General features: G+C 42.7%; 1 protein-coding gene across 1 annotated transcript in view; it reads right to left on the bottom strand.

Moving 5' to 3' along the window:
- The window catches only part of ATP13A1 (ATPase 13A1), a 381,010-nt gene that overhangs the window by 273,746 nt on the left and 91,399 nt on the right, over nucleotides 1–15,865 (bottom strand). Inside the window, exon 12 of the mRNA XM_069231770.1 lies at nucleotides 6,281–6,401. Coding sequence (XP_069087871.1) covers nucleotides 6,281–6,401 — 121 coding nt within the window. The remainder of the gene's footprint in view (nucleotides 1–6,280; nucleotides 6,402–15,865) is intronic.

Here is a 15,865-nt window from a genome sequence, read left to right on the forward strand (position 1 = left end):
TAAATGTATATACATAAGAACAAATGTTAAGAACTTAAACGACTACAGGCTTCCGGGGAGGAGGGAAGGTGCATGTGAATCTGCAGCACTACATGCCACGAACAGATATACACTGGGTAAGTGACATTTTCCATTCGATAGCAAGTGTAGCTGCAGAAACACATGCTATGCATAGACTAAAAAGAGGTTATTCCTCCCAAAAAGTGGTGGCTAGCCTGTAGGAGTTGAAGTTGTTTGAAATAATGTTCTTAAGACAGCCTGGCCTACAGTGGCTTGTTGCTGTGAGGAAAAAAAACAAAACAAACAAAAAAAAAAATCAACAGTGTTTTGTAAATGTATGGGGAGTTGACCATGTGGCTGCTTTACATTTATTAAAAGTTGATATGTTTCCTAAAAATGCCATTGATGCACCTTTCTTTTGTATAGAATGTGCTCTAGAAGTCATCAAAAGTTGTCTTTTTGCTTTGATATAGCATGTTTGTATGCGTCTAACAATCCATCTTGCTAAACCTTGTTTTGATATAGGATTGCCTGTGAGTGGTTGTTGGAAAGCAACAAATAGTTGCTTTGTTTTCCTAAAATATTTAGAATGTGCTCTAGAAGTCATCAAAAGTTGTCTTTTTGCTTTGATATAGCATGTTTGTATGCGTCTAACAATCCATCTTGCTAAACCTTGTTTTGATATAGGATTGCCTGTGAGTGGTTGTTGGAAAGCAACAAATAGTTGCTTTGTTTTCCTAAAATATTTAGTTCTGTCTATATAGTACATAAGAGCTCTTTTGAGATCTAGGGTATGAAGAGCTCTTTCTGCCAGAGTCTGGATGTGGGAAGAAGACTGGCCATTCCACTGTATGGTTGTTTTGGTAGAAATGTTCGATTTGTTCTATGTACAACTTTATGTTTGTGCACTTGGAAAAAAGGCTCTTCAAGAGAATGCTTGTTTTTCCACTAACTCTCCATGTTAAGAATTGAATTTGACAAGAGTGCATGGGTTCAAAAGGTGGTCCCATGAGTCTGGTAAGAACGATATTTAAATTCCATGATGGAACAGGTGGTGTTCTAGGTGGAATAATGTGTTTTAATCCTTCCATGAAGGAATTAATAACAGGAACTCGGAATAGAGAAGTATACTGAATAGTCTAAGTATGCAGATATTGCAGTAAGGTGTATCTTGATGGATGAGAATGCCAAATTTTATTTTTGCACATGAAGTAAATAGCATACAATAACTTGTATAGATGCTGCAAGTGGATCAGTGTTTTTAAATGGACGGTAGTAGACAAATCTTTTACACTTGTTTGCGTAGCACTGCCTTGTAGTAGGTTTATTTGCTTGTTTAATTACTTCCATACATTCTGGGGGCAGTTTTAGGTAACCAAATTCTATGACTTCAGGAACCAAATTGCTAGATTGAGAGCATTGGGGTTTGGATGCCTGATTTGACCTTTGTTTTGTGTTAACAAATCTGGTCTATTTTGGAGTTTGGAATGAGTTACTACATGTAGGTCTAGTAGTGTTGTGTACCAATGCTGGCGTGCCCATGCTGGTGCTATGAGTATCATGGTGAGTGATGTTTGACGTAGTTTGCTGACTAGAAACGGAAGGAGTGGGAGAGGGGGAAAAAGCATAAGCAAATATCCCTTACCAATTGATCCATAGAGCATTGCCGTTGGATAGGGGATGTGGGTATCTGGATGCGAAGGTTTGGCATTTTGCGTTTTGGCTTGTTGCAAATAGATCTATGTCTGGTGTTCCCCACCTTTGAAAGTACTTTTGAAGTACTTGGGAGTGAATCCCCCATTCGTGTGTTTGTTGGTGATTTCTGCTTAGGAGATCTGCCAGCTGATTGTCTATCCCTGGAATATATTGTGCTAGTAAATGAATTTGATTGTGAATTGCCCATTTCCAAATTGTTTGGGCTAGAAGGGACAACTGAGATGAATGTGTCCCGCCCTGTTTGTTGAGGTAATACATGGTTGTTATGTTTTCTGTTTTTATGAGAATATTCTTTTGTTTGAGAAGAGGTTGACAAGCTTTTAGGGCAAGAAACACAGCTAATAAATTCTAAGTGGTTTATGTGTAGCTGCTTCTGTTTGACATCCCATTGCCCTTGAATGGTCTGATTGTTTAGGTTAGCTCTCCAACTGATCATTGACGCATCTGTTGTGATTATGATCTGAGGCACAGGGTCATGAAATGACCGCCCCTTCATTAGATTGCTGCAATTCCACCATTGAAGGGACATATATGTTTGGCAGTCCATCAACACTAGATCTTGAAGTTGACCATGTGCTTGTGACCATTGTTGTGAAATGCACTGTTGTAAGGGCCTCATGTTTAGTCTTGCATGTGTGACTATCGCTATGCAAGATGCCATCATTCCTAGAATCTTTATGATAAATCTGTGTATTGCTGATTTGGCTGTATGAGTGGTATTAGATTATGGAAAGCTTGTATCCATTGTATATTTGGATAAGCTAGGGCTAGTTGAGTATTTAGGATAGCACCTAGGTATGGTTTTACTTGTGCTGGTTGAAGGTGTGACTTTTGGTAGTTTAGAGAACCCTAGGATGTGCAGGGTTTCGATTACATAACAAGTATATTGTTGGCATTGTGTAAGACTGCTTGATTTTATTAGCCAATCGTCTAGATATGGAAAGACATGGATGTGTTGTCTTCTTAACTAAGCCGCTACTACTGCTAGACACTTTGTGAACACTCTTGGAGCTGTTTGTTATGCCAAATGGCAACACCTTGAACTGGTAGTGTTTTCCTCCCATGACAAACCTGAGAAATTTTCTGTGAGCTGGATGGATATGTAGAAATACGCATCTTTAAGATCTAGAGCAGTCATGTAATCTTGTTTTTGCAGTAGTGGAATAACATCTTGCAGAGTTACCATGTGAAAATGCTCTGACAGGATGTATAGATTGAGGGGCCTGAGGGTGCGGTCTTTTTTGGGAATAAGGAAGTATAGTGAGTATACTCCTGTTCCTTGTTGAGAATGTGGAACTAATTCTATTGCTTGTCTTAATAGTAGAGATTGTACCTCTTGTTGTAACAGAACTGTATGTTCGGGGAACAATTTGTGATAGCGTGGTGGGATGTTTGGAGGGGTGGAGATTAATTCTAGGCAATAGCCATTGCAGATAATTGATAATACCCAATTGTCGGTGGTGATATTTGGCCAATGAGAGTGGAATTGCTGTAGTCTTCCCCACACAGGAGATGTGTGGAGTGGAAGGGAGGGAAGGAAGTCACTGTATAGGTTGTGATGTTGACCGTTTAAAGGTTTGGAATTTACCTCGATTTCTGAAATACTGACCTCTATAGGATCCTCTAAACCTACCTTGTTGAAACTGGGTTTGTTGTGCTTGCTTTGTTTTGGAGGTGGAAGCCTCTGAGGATTGTGGCTTTAAACCTCCTCGAATCTGATCTGCGAAAGGAGCCTCTATATGGGGTGGTGTATAAAGCACCCATCGCTTTCGCAGTGTCTGAGTCCTTCCTCAGTTTTTCAATAGTGTTGTCTACTTCTGGGCCAAAGAGGTGCTTTTTGTCGAAAGGCATATTAAGTACTGCCTGTTGAATTTCTGGTTTAAAACCAGAGGTGCACAGCCAATCATGTCTTCTGATTGTGATGGCAGTGTTTACACTCCTTGCAGCTGTATCAGCAGCATCAAGGGCACATCTTATCCGATTATTGCTGATTGCTTGTCCCTCTTCTACTACTTGCAGTACCCTTTTCTGGTGCTCCTTTGGGGGATGCTATATAATATCTTGCATGTCATCCCAATGGGCCCTGCCATACCTGGCTAGAAGTGCCTGAGAATTTGCAATCCTCCACTGATTTGTTGCTTGTGTGGCAACTCTTTTCCCTGCTGTGTCAAATTTTCTACTCTTCTTATCAGGAGGTGGTGCATCTCCTGAAGACTGGCTATTTGCCCTGTTTCTTGCTGCATTTACTACTACTGAGTCTGGAGGGACCTGGTGAGTGATGTAATCTGGGTCAGAAGGTGCAGGCTTATACTTCTTTTTAATTCTAGGAGTGATAATCCTAGCTTTTACAGGCTCGCTAAAAATTTGGTCTGTGTGTTTAGCAATTCCTGGTAACATTGGAAGACACTGGTACCTGGAATGTGTAGAAGACAGTGTATTAAATAAAAAATCTTCTTCTAATGGCTCAGAGTGCATAGTTACTCCATGATAAGCTGCTGCCCTAGATATTACTTGGGTGTATGCAGTGGTGTCTTCTGGAGGAGGTTTTGATGGGTAAATGTCTGGGTCATTGTCCGGGATGGGATCAGGGTCACATAGATCCTGTGGGTCTGCCGTACCTCCCTGTGAATATAAAGAATGTATTGGAGAAGGCAGTGGTGGTGGGCTATTCTGAGGTGAGAAAGAGCTGTGGAGATTGAGAAGGAGAAGTATGGAGAGGTAGTGGCTTCTCCTTTTGTTTTTGCACCTTCGCTGGTGGTTGCACAGAGTCTAGTTCCTCTTGGAAAGCCAGATTTCTTTTGGTTTTTAAAGGAGGTGCAGTGATGATTCTTCCGGTCTCCTTATGAATATGGATTCTGGACTGTCTCTCATTCATAAACTGTAATATTGGTTCAATCTCAGGCACTTCCTCAGATGTCTCATGAGATTCCATGACTGGTCTTGTAACCCGTCTTAATTTTTTGGAAAGTCCTTGTTCCTCTGAATATGAGGATTTTTTTCGGCTCCGAAGTGTGTAGTTTTTTTGATCCCGAAAAAGTAGTTGGAAGTCTCGGCTCTGAAGCCGACTGCCAAGTTTTCGGCTCAGAGGAATGGGGTCTTTTACTAGAGTCAGAAACATTGCTTTTAACAGATTTGCTCGACTCTGAAGTGGACGGAGGAGTGGCCTTTTTCAGCATCAACCCCAAAGGACGGTCGCCAACAGTCTTTTTTCGGGCCGAGCCATGGCCTTCCGGCAGTGGTGTACCCATATGTTTTTTTGTGCAGAGGTGTAGGGGCAGACGTACTCACATGCTGGCCAGCTGCGATGGGTCTGTCGTCTTCAGATTCCTGTTCAGAGTGTCTCGAATGGAGACTGCTGTCTGCGCCTGCTCTTCCTCCATGACGTCGAGTTGTTCGCTGCTTTTCAACGCCATTTCGAGTCTTCGGGCTCTGCGATCTGAGTGTCTTCCTTGATCGAAATGATCGACAAGCCTCACAATCTTCCTCCCGATGGTCTGGAGAAAGGCACAAATTACAAACCAAGTGTTGGTCTGTATATGGGGTACTTCGCGTGGCACAGAGGGCTGAATCGGAATGGAGTCCGATCCATCAGGCTTCCAGAGACGGGCGCATGCGCCCCTGAAGGGCGAAAATGAAGGTTTCGACTGTACTACCGGTTCAATGCTAGATGGGAAACGTGATCGAAACAATACCGACAAATAAGGTTTTCCGAATCGAAATCTCGGAGCGAGAGGAAATACGTCCGAACCCGACCGTAGAAAGAAAACAATCTAACAATGGAGTAGATGCCCATGTGCACTAGAACCAAGAGGAGTCACTCGATCCTGTGACTCCGAAAAGACTTCTTCGAAGAAAAACTACTTGTAACACTCAAAGCCCCACACACACATATATATATATATATATATATATATATATATATATATATATATATGTACACATATATACATACCTATAAACACTAAAGAATGTGTCATGGAAATCCAAATATGTCCTGATTAAAGCATGAAAAATAAACCCTGTTCCAAAACAGCAAAATGCTATTCGAGTGAATACCTGGTTGCGTCTTATGCTACACAAATCATCATCACAATAAAATAGTACAAAGGGTGGCCCCTTTGTCGGGTTAAAGAAGTTATTAAGTGCTGCTGCTTTTCCTTCCACTCTGAGGCTTGGAAACCTTTATTTACAATTAAACAAACACTTCTAGTAATAAATAGCATAGTAAAAAATACACAGATGAACTACTCATTCCCAAATGGCATGGAACCATGGATTTCTTCAAAAAAGTAGAAAGAGACCAGCCAGTTACCATGCAAATTACGATTTTCTAAACAGAAATTCTACCACAGACCCCAGTGAGATAAAGCACAAGTTTTGCTTAACAGAGCAAGACTGAAGAAAGCTAATAAACTGAATTTACATTTTTTTAATTTGATTTTACTATTGTCACTCTTTGGGTATACATGTAATTTATTCCATTAATAGAGAGCTCATAGAAGTTTTACGTCTGCTTTAATGTAACAAAAAAGTTGCAAAGAAATACAAAAAAACATATACTTACTTAAGGCCAGCTACTCCTCTGACAACTAGACTGTCACTTGTTAAGGTGCCTGTTTTATCAAAGCAACAAATCTGAACTTTCCCTGCAAAGGGAATTCTGAATGGCTCTGTACAGTACACATCTGAAATAAAAAGAAATGTCACAAGGTATTTTAATAACACAGTAGTTATAAGAAACTTACTTCAAAGACACTAAAAATGCCAGTCTCCTGGGTGCTATTTTCAGTAAGCGGCTTGGAAGATACCTCACTACACTTCATTTTCTTAGAGCACAAAGATCCTAATGAAGTTTAAAATGTGGAAATACTGGTAGCAAAAAGAATAGGGGAGAAGTAAATCTTATTTTAAAGACTTATTAAATTAATTAACAACAAGAAAAGGTTATGTGTACAAAAGACCACCTTACAATTTAAACAAGGTAATTAATCTGACAATGTTGAGACAGAAGTCTCCAAATTTCCATGCTACTTTTTAACACAAAAAAGAAAGAACAGATGCAGGGAATAACAAATACATAATGTTTTCAGGACTGCTGACAGACTACTATCCCTGCAATATGGAGAAGTGCATGGTGCACTGGTTCTTCATTTTGACATTCAAAATGTGCGCAACTAAGTCTTTCAAGCCAAGAAAATCTAAATGACTTTCAGGATAACCACTGAAAATGTAAATGCTTCCCAAATAGGTCTACTGAATGTAAATTTAGCTACTTACCATCCTCGGGCACGAAAGTTGTGCATGTGCCTTCTTTGTAGTAAGCTCAATGCTAATTAGGACATTTCAGTACCAGTCAAAACTTTCAAAATCAAGACAATGCAAAGTTGCAACAAAAAAAAAAAATATATATATATTCATTAAATGGTGAGCCAAATTCTTCTAGGCATCATACTGAAGTGCTGTGAAGAAATTACATTTACGTTTCTTTCTAAAAGGAGTAGGCTTAGCTAGTCACTACTTACCTATTGTTTAATTAGGCACAAATATAACCCAGAATCGTACAAGACAAAAGGCTTCTTGACAGTCTGCCTTCTTAAATCTAAGCCATGTGATTAGGATTTGATTTGCAAAATCAGAAATTCTCCTATTCCTGAAGGGGAGAGAAATGGGAGAATGAGGTAAGTAGTAAGGAAAATTTTACTTTATCTTTAAGCATCTGTTTGTAGCTTGTAGAGCTGTAGAGTCACATATTCGGCATCCTCCTGCCATCTAGTGTTGGGCTTAGATGTTTGCAAGTTGTTTTTCTTCAAAGAAAGTCTATCGAGTCACAGGATGCAATGTGACTCCACCCTTAATTGGCAACGCATATGGCTGCCAAATCAATAATAGACTGCATTTCGTACAACAGTAGAGAGACGTTGCGAATGAATGCAGTATGGTGCACATGTGTTTGTTAGAGGAAGTTAATAACAGGGAACTGCAATTAGATCCAGACACTTCTGGGGAGAAGGATGGGGGCATGTGAATCTCAAGCACTACATGGTACAAAATGATGCTTACAGATCTCTTCCTTATTAACTTCCTTTAAAGGGTAGAATTTTCCCATTTGTAACAGGTGCTGCTTGTATATGCACATGCTTGGCATAGAATGAAAGGCACTACCTGCCTACCAGGTGACTAGTGTGTGGATGATGAAGATGTCGGAAATCAAGTCCTTAGGAACGTCTGGTCAACCACTGCTCACTGTAGAGCCAAGACATCCACACAGTACAGACTGGTAAAAGTGTGTCGGGCTGACCTAAATGTCTCCCTGACATCTGTCGACTAAGGGGAATATTGCTTAGAAAGGACATGGTAACTGCTTTTTTTGTTTGTTTTTGCAGTCAAGTGTGTCCTGAGACTAACAGGGAGGACTCTTATGGCTTTATAATAGCACGTTTGGGTACATTTGACTATCCACCTGGCAATGCCAGCTTTAGAAATTGGTGTATGTGTGTGGGGTTTGGCAAAGGCTAAGAATAGCTGATGACCGTTGCAGGCAAGACTTCTCTCTGTTGATATAGTACATGAGAGCTAGGCTGACATTTAAGGTGTCTGCTACTGCGTCTGTTTGAGGGAAGAAGACTAGGAGCACTATAGCTTGGTTGTTGGGGGAGGGGGGGGCGCAAAACCACTGAGTAGACCAAGAATGATCCTATTATTATTGACCTGAAATAAAAGGTATTGTAGTGTGAAACCCTGCAATTCACTGACAGGTCTAAGACCTGGTATGGCTACTAGGAAAGCTACCTTCCAGGGTAGGAATTAAAGAAGGCAAGAAAGCATAGGCTCAAATGAGCAGGGGGCATGACTCTGGTGAGGACTACACTAATTCCATACAGGGACAAGTGAACCGATGGGGATGACCCTTTTGAGACCCTCCATGAAGGATTCAACTACAGAAATGTGAAAGAGGAAAGGCTGTTCCCGGTTTTGCATGTATGCAGCTATATATCTGCTAATAGACGTAGAGAAGTATGTGAGGCCTGATTTCTGCAGATGGGGGAGCTAAACAAATAATCCCCTGGACAGAAGTTTTTAGATGGTCCAGGCCAATAAAAGCTCCATTTGAGAGATGAATGGGCTGAAAAAGAGGTAAGAGCTGCTGGAATGCCAACACCCTCAACTGGCTGCGATAGGATTTGCCTGTGACTATGATGAGTATCCCTCCTAGGAAGGACTGGACCTGGAGGGGTTGCAGGTGAGATTTGGTGACATTTATTGTGACCCCCAGCCTGAGAGGAAGGGGGATAGTAGCCTGGGTGTAGTTAAGGCATTTGTGCTTGCATACACTCCTGATCAGCCAATCATTTAACCATAAGTGGACAGCTACCACTGCTAGACACTTTGTAAAGACTCTTAGTGCAGCACTGCCCCCAAATTAACTACTTTGAATTGATACTGATGGCACTTTATGTAAAGCGAAAGTGCCACTGGTGGGCAGGATGGATGGGGATGTGGCAGTAGGCATCCTTGAGGTCTAAAAACAGTTTGTATTTGCCTTGTTGAAGCAGAGTAATAACATCCTGCAGGTTACCATGTGGTAATGTTCTGGGAACCGGAAGCGAATGAGGGTCCTGAGGTCCAGGTTCTGCACGAGTGTGCCATCCTTTTCGAAGATGAGGAAGAAAAAACATAAATCCTCTTCCCTGGATTGTGTGGGCCACTGGTTCTACGGCCTTTTTTTTTTTTTTTAGGATTAGTGCTCCTCTTTCTGCAGAAAGGTTAAATGCTCTCTGCTGGTGAAGGGTGGAATGTTCGGAGGGTGTGTGAAAAGTTCTAGTCAGTAGCCATGGTGAACTACTGCCAACACCTATTGGTCTGATGTGATTTCCTTCCAGCGGGGAAGGAAATTGTGGCAGCCTTCCCACAACAGGTGTTGTGTGATCAGGTAAGGTAGGACAAGTCGACGCTTGGAGGTGGAAGTCCCCTTTCCAGAGATGCCTGTACCACTGCCTTAATTATTGTTGTCCCTCTTGATAACCCTAGTGTACTCCATTGCTGTCTGCTGGTGGAATGAGTGTTCTTGCCTTTGATCACACAGGTAGTGGAAGAGACAAGGTAGTCATCTAGTGGATGTTGAAGATCAGGGATCTTGCCTTCCTCCCCCTCATCGTGTGAGGACGAGTGGTCCTCCCTTGGAGGTTCTGCAATATTCAAGACAGGTTTCATCCTATGGAAGTACTACTGGATCCTCCTCTATACAGCTGCCCCAAAAGGAGCCCTGTCAGCCAGTGAGAAGGGCACTCATGGATTTTGCAATGTTTGTCCTTTATATTGGTCCTTTGTTTATCCATCATCTCGTGAACCTGTGGCTCATACAGATGTTTCCCCACTGAAAGGCAGGTTGAGAAGGTACTGTTGGACCTACGGCTTGAAGCCTGAAATGCGGAGGGAGAGTGGCATTTAAAACGGACACTGGTGTTGACCACCAGTGATGCCGTAACCAGGGCTGTCCAGGGTAAAGCCAGTGGTTATGCTGGATATACACTTGCCCTCTGAAACTACCTGCCTCTTCTTAAACTCATCAGTGAGATGCTTGAATAACTCCTGCATCATATCATACTAATCCCTGTCATACTGAGAGAAGAGCCCCGTCACGCTGGCTACTCTCCAGGGAGAGACAGCCACCCTTTTGACAGCAGCATCCTGCTTTTCGCTTCCCTTGTCAGATGGAGGAGCGTCACTTGTAGCTTGAGCAGAAGCCCACTTGCGTGCAATGTGAACAACTAGGGAGTCAGGCGAGACATGACCTCTAATGTAGGCAGAGTTGTTGGGAAAAGGCTTACAGGTTTTCTTAACCCCAGATATAAACACCTTTGTTTTCACTTGATCTTTAAAGGTGTCAGGGGCTGACTTTAACATGCCTTGAACCTGCACAGGAACTGAACTGTTCATTCATATGTAGATTGTGTCTCTATAAGGAAATCTGCTTCCTCTGGAACGACACATCCGCCCTGTCAAAGGTGGCAAGATGTTGGATCACCTTGTGATAAGTAGTGCTGTCCTGGACCACTTACCTGTTAAGGTATCTCTCCTGATCTCAGTCGTCCCATGGGTTGGCTGTGGACGGTCTTCAAAAAGGTGCCTTTATAACGGTTGGCAGGGCCGAAGGGGCTGCTGGGACCAGAAGGGGAATGTGTATGTCCCACTGGTGAATGTGAAGGAAGTGAAGGAGGTTGTAATGGTTGAGGGGGTGGGGGAGTGGAGATGGGACATAGGGGAGATGACTTGTTCCCCTGGCTCTAGGTCTTTTAGGCTTGGGAGCTCGAGGGGTTTCTACTGCCAGTTATTCCACAAAGGTTAATCTTATTTTGCAAGGCAGAGTCTCCATAGGTTTCAGTGGCGGTAGTTTCATTGGAATCTTCCCAGTCTGGGGATGGATAAAAAGTATCTTCTGCTTCATGATCAACTTCTACTATAGTCTTTGGAGGAGTGGAGTTGAGGCTTGTGAAGGATCTTGGGGGTGGACAGCCGTGGAAACTCAATGCTCAAGGACGGAAGGTTCATCAGCTCCGAGGCCTTGGGTTGGTGCTCATCAGAGTCCGAAGATGTCAGAGGCCCTGGAGGCTGCAATGAATTTGGCAGGGGGCTCAACCACCTCACTCCTCCCCTCCCCTCCCAGGCAATGCTCGCTTCCGTTTGAGATCTCTTCAGCAGCTTAGCTTCTTTGTCACTGCAGACTATAACCTTGACCCTGGCACAGGTCTTGGTTTGAAGCACTGAGGTCTGGTAACCTTCTCTTCTTCCTCCAGTCTGAGCTAATGAAAGACCACCTCTGGATTTTCCAACAGTTGGTGAGGAGGAAGGCGTGAAAGTGTGGCATCCTCATCTTCTTCACGCTAAATAGCCTGTTCTCCAAAGAGGTCTGGAGCATCAGTAGATTACTCAACTCTGCTCCAGTCAGTATCAAAAAGTTTTGTTTTAACAGAAGTTCAGGCAGCCTCTGCATCTAACGTAATCATGGTTGGGAGTGGGGCATAGGACCTATGTTGTGTGGCACTAGGGACAGTACTGGAAGGACATTCATTTCATCACCCCATCAGCAAAGAAGTTGATGACAAGTGGCACACGGCTCCAGGTCCTGGTGGTTGCGAATCGACTTATGGGTGTCATCTCTGACAAGTGTGTCAGAGAAGAGGGCTGGCATGCAACAAAGGCTTTATACCTGTTATTGAGGTACTTGGGTGTTCAATTTAAGGCAGGGAGATGCAAGTTGTGAAGGGCAACCTCTAAAATGAAAATGTCACTTACCCAGTGTACATCTGTTCGTGGCATCAGTCGCTGAGATTCACATGGTCTGCATAGCTCGCCATCTGGTGTTGGGTCGGAGTGTTACAAGTTGTTTTTCTTCGAAGAAGTGTTTTCGAGTCACTGGACCGAGTGACTCCTCCTTCTGTGCTCATTGCGCATGGGCGTCGACTCCATCTTCGATTGTTTTCCCCGCAGAGGGTGAGGTAGGAGTTGTACTATAGTAATAGTGCCCGCGCAATGAAATGTGTAAGTATGTACCTATTAAAGGTTTAAATAATATATATACAAATGTACAAAATTGAAGGTAACTTCTGAACTGCTACAGGCTTCCGGGGAGGTGGGTGGGCCCATGTGAATCTCAGCGACTGATGCCACGAACAGATGTACACTGGGTAAGTGACATTTTCAGTTCAATGGCATCTGTCGCTGTAGATACACATGGTCTGCATAGACTAGTAAGCAGTTATTTCCCCATAAGCGGTGGTTTAGCCTGTAGGAGTAGAAGTTGTCTGAAATAGAGTTCTTAATACAGCTTGACCTACTGCAGCTTGTTGTGCGGATAGCACATCTATACAGTAGTGTTTGGTGAATGTGTGAGGCGTAGACCATGTGGCTGCCTTACATATTTCATGCATTGGGATGTTTCCTAAAAAGGCCATTGAAGCACCTTTTTTCCTTGTTGAATGTGCCCTGGGAGTAATGGGCAGTTGTCTTTTTGCTTTAAGGTAGCAGATTTGGATGCATTTAACAATCCATCTGGCTATACCTTGTTTTGATATTGGGTTACCTGCATGAGGTTTTTGGAATGCAATAAATAGCTGTTTAGTCTTTCTGATGTTCTTCGTTCTGTCAATGTAGTACATTAATGCTCTTTTGACATCTAATGTATGTAGTGCTCTTTCAGCCACAGAATCTGGCTGTGGGAAAAAAACTGGTAGTTCTACCGTTTGATTTAGATGGAACGGTGAAATAACTTTTGGTAAAAATTTTGGATTAGGTCGTAGGACGACCTTATTTTTATGTATTTGTATAAAAGGTTCCTGTGTTGTGAACGCTTGAATTTCACTTACTCTTCTCAGAGATGTAATGGCGATGAGAAAGGCAACTTTCCAGGTTAGGAATTGTATTCCGCAAGAGTGCATGGGTTCGAAAGGTGGGCCCATGATTCTTGTTAGGACCACGTTTAGGTTCCATGAAGGAACAGGTGGTGTTCTTGGTGGTATAATTCTTTTAAGACCTTCTATGAATGCTTTGATGACTGGTATCCTATACAAGGAAGTTGAATAGGTAGTCTGCAGGTATGCAGATATTGCTGCAAGGTGTATTTTAATAGAAGAGAAGGCTAGCTTTGCTTTTTGTAAATGGAGCAAGTAATTTACTATATGTTTTGGAGTTGCGTCTAGTGGTTGTATCTGATTATGATGGCAGTAACAAACAAATCTTTTCCACTTACTTGCGTAGCAGTGTCTAGTGGATGGCCTTCTGGCCTGCTTTATGACTTCCATACACTCTTGGATAAGTTGTAAGTGTCCGAATTCTATGATTTCAGGAGCCAGATTGCTAGATTCAGCGATGCTGGATCTGGGTGTCTGATCTGTTGGTTGTGTTGCGTTAACAGATCTGGTTTGTTGGGCAGTTTGATGTGGGGTACTACAGATAGATCTAGCAGTGTTGTGTACCAGGGTTGTCTTGCCCACGTTGGTGCTATTAAAATGAGTTTGAGTTTGTTTTGACTCAATTTGTTTACTAGATAAGGGAGGAGAGGGAGAGGAGGAAAAGCGTAAGCAAATATTCCTGACCAGTTCATCCATAGGGCATTGCCTTGGGATTGCTTGTGTGGGTATCTGGACGCGAAGTTTTGGCATTTTGCGTTCTCTTTTGTTGCAAATAAGTCTATTTGAGGTGTTCCCCAGAGTGTGAAGTAGGTGTTCAGAATTTGTGGGTGGATTTCCCATTCGTGGACTAGCTGGTGATCTCGAGAGAGATTGTCTGCCAGTTGATTCTGGATCCCTGGAATAAACTGTGCTATTAGGCGAATTTGATGGTGGATTGCCCACTTCCATATGTTTTGAGCTAATAAGCTTAACTGCGTTGAATGTGTTCCTCCTTGTTTGTTTAGATAATACATCGTTGTCATGTTGTCTGTTTTGACAAGGATGTATTTGTGGGTTATGATTGGTTGGAAAGCTTTTAGTGCTTGAAAAACTGCTAATAATTCTAGATGATTTATATGCAGTTTTGTTTGATGTATGTTCCATTGTCTTCTTATGTTGTGTTGATTGAGATGTGCTCCCCACCCTGTCATGGAAGCATCTGTTGTTATTACGTACTGTGGCACTGGGTCTTGGAAAGGCCGCCCTTTGTTTAAATTTATACTGTTCTACCATAGAAGCGAGAGGTAAGTTTGGCGGTCTATTAACACCAGATCTAGAAGGTGACCCTGTGCTTGAGACCACTGTGAGGCTAGGCACTGTTGTAAGGGCCTCATGTGCAGTCTTGCATTTGGGACAATGGCTATGCATGAGGACATCATGCCTAGGAGCTGTAGTATTGCTCTTGCTTGTATTGTTTGATTTGGAGACATGTGTTGAATGACTCTGTTGAAATTGTGAATTCTTTGTGGAGTTGGCGTTGCTACTCCTTTTGTTGTGTCTATTATGGCTCCTAGATATTGCTGTACTTTGCTTGGCTGAATGTTGGATTTTGCAAAGTTGACGGTGAACCCTAGTTTGTAGAGGGTTTGTATGACTTGATTTGTGTGGTTTGAGCATTGTATGAGCGAACTGGTTTTGATTAGCCAGTCGTCTAGATACGGGAATACATGTATTTGCTGCCTTCTGATGTGTGCAGCGACTACTGCTAGGCATTTTGTGAATACCCTTGGAGCGGTTGTTAAACCGAAAGGCAATACTTTGAATTGGTAATGTATTCCTTTGAATACAAACCTTAGATATTTTCTGTGTGATTGATGTATTGGTATATGGAAATATGCGTCTTTGAGGTCTAGGGTTGTCATGTAGTTGTGTTTTTTGAGCAATGGTAACACTTCTTGTAGTGTGACCATGTGAAAGTGGTCTGATTTGATGAATGTGTTTACTACTCTGAGGTCTAGAATTGGTCTCAGTGTTTTGTCCTTTTTTGGTATCAAGAAGTACAGTGAATAAACTCCTGTGTTTATTTGTGTGCTTGGTACTAATTCTATTGCATTTTTTTGCAGTAGTGCTTGAACTTCTATCTCTAGAAGCTGTGAATGGTGTTTTGATAAATTTTGTGATTTTGGTGGTATGTCTGGAGGGAATTGCAGGAATTCTATGCAATAACCATGTTGGATAATTGCTAGGACCCATGTGTCTGTAGTTATTTCCTCCCATGCTTCGTAATATTGACCTATCCTTCCCCCCACTGGTGTTGTGTGGGGGGGGTGAGTGACGTGTGAGTCACTGCTTGTTGGTAGTGGTTTTGGGGCTTTGAAATCTTCCTCTATTCCTAGGGAATTGCCCTCCTCTATACTGGCCCCGAAAGCCTCCCCTGTACTGTCCCTGGTAGGTGGACGGTGCGGACTGTGAGGTACTGGCTTGTGTGGCCTGACCCCGAAACCCTCCTCTAAAAGGTGTTTTGCGGAAGGTGGTATAAGATCCTCTGCTCTGCGGGGAGTAGAGTGCGCCCATGGCCTTGGCAGTGTCAGTGTCCTTTTTGAGCTTTTCTATGGCTGTGTCGACCTCCGGACCGAACAGAAGTTTTTCGTTTACTGGCATGTTAAGTACTGCCTGCTGAATTTCTGGCTTGAATCCAGACGTTCTGAGCCATGCGTGCCTACGGATGGTAACCGACGTATTAATGGTCCTTGCGGCTGTGT

Source organism: Pleurodeles waltl, chromosome 4_2 (genome assembly GCF_031143425.1).
Source record: "Pleurodeles waltl isolate 20211129_DDA chromosome 4_2, aPleWal1.hap1.20221129, whole genome shotgun sequence".
NCBI classification, from domain to species: domain Eukaryota; kingdom Metazoa; phylum Chordata; class Amphibia; order Caudata; family Salamandridae; genus Pleurodeles; species Pleurodeles waltl.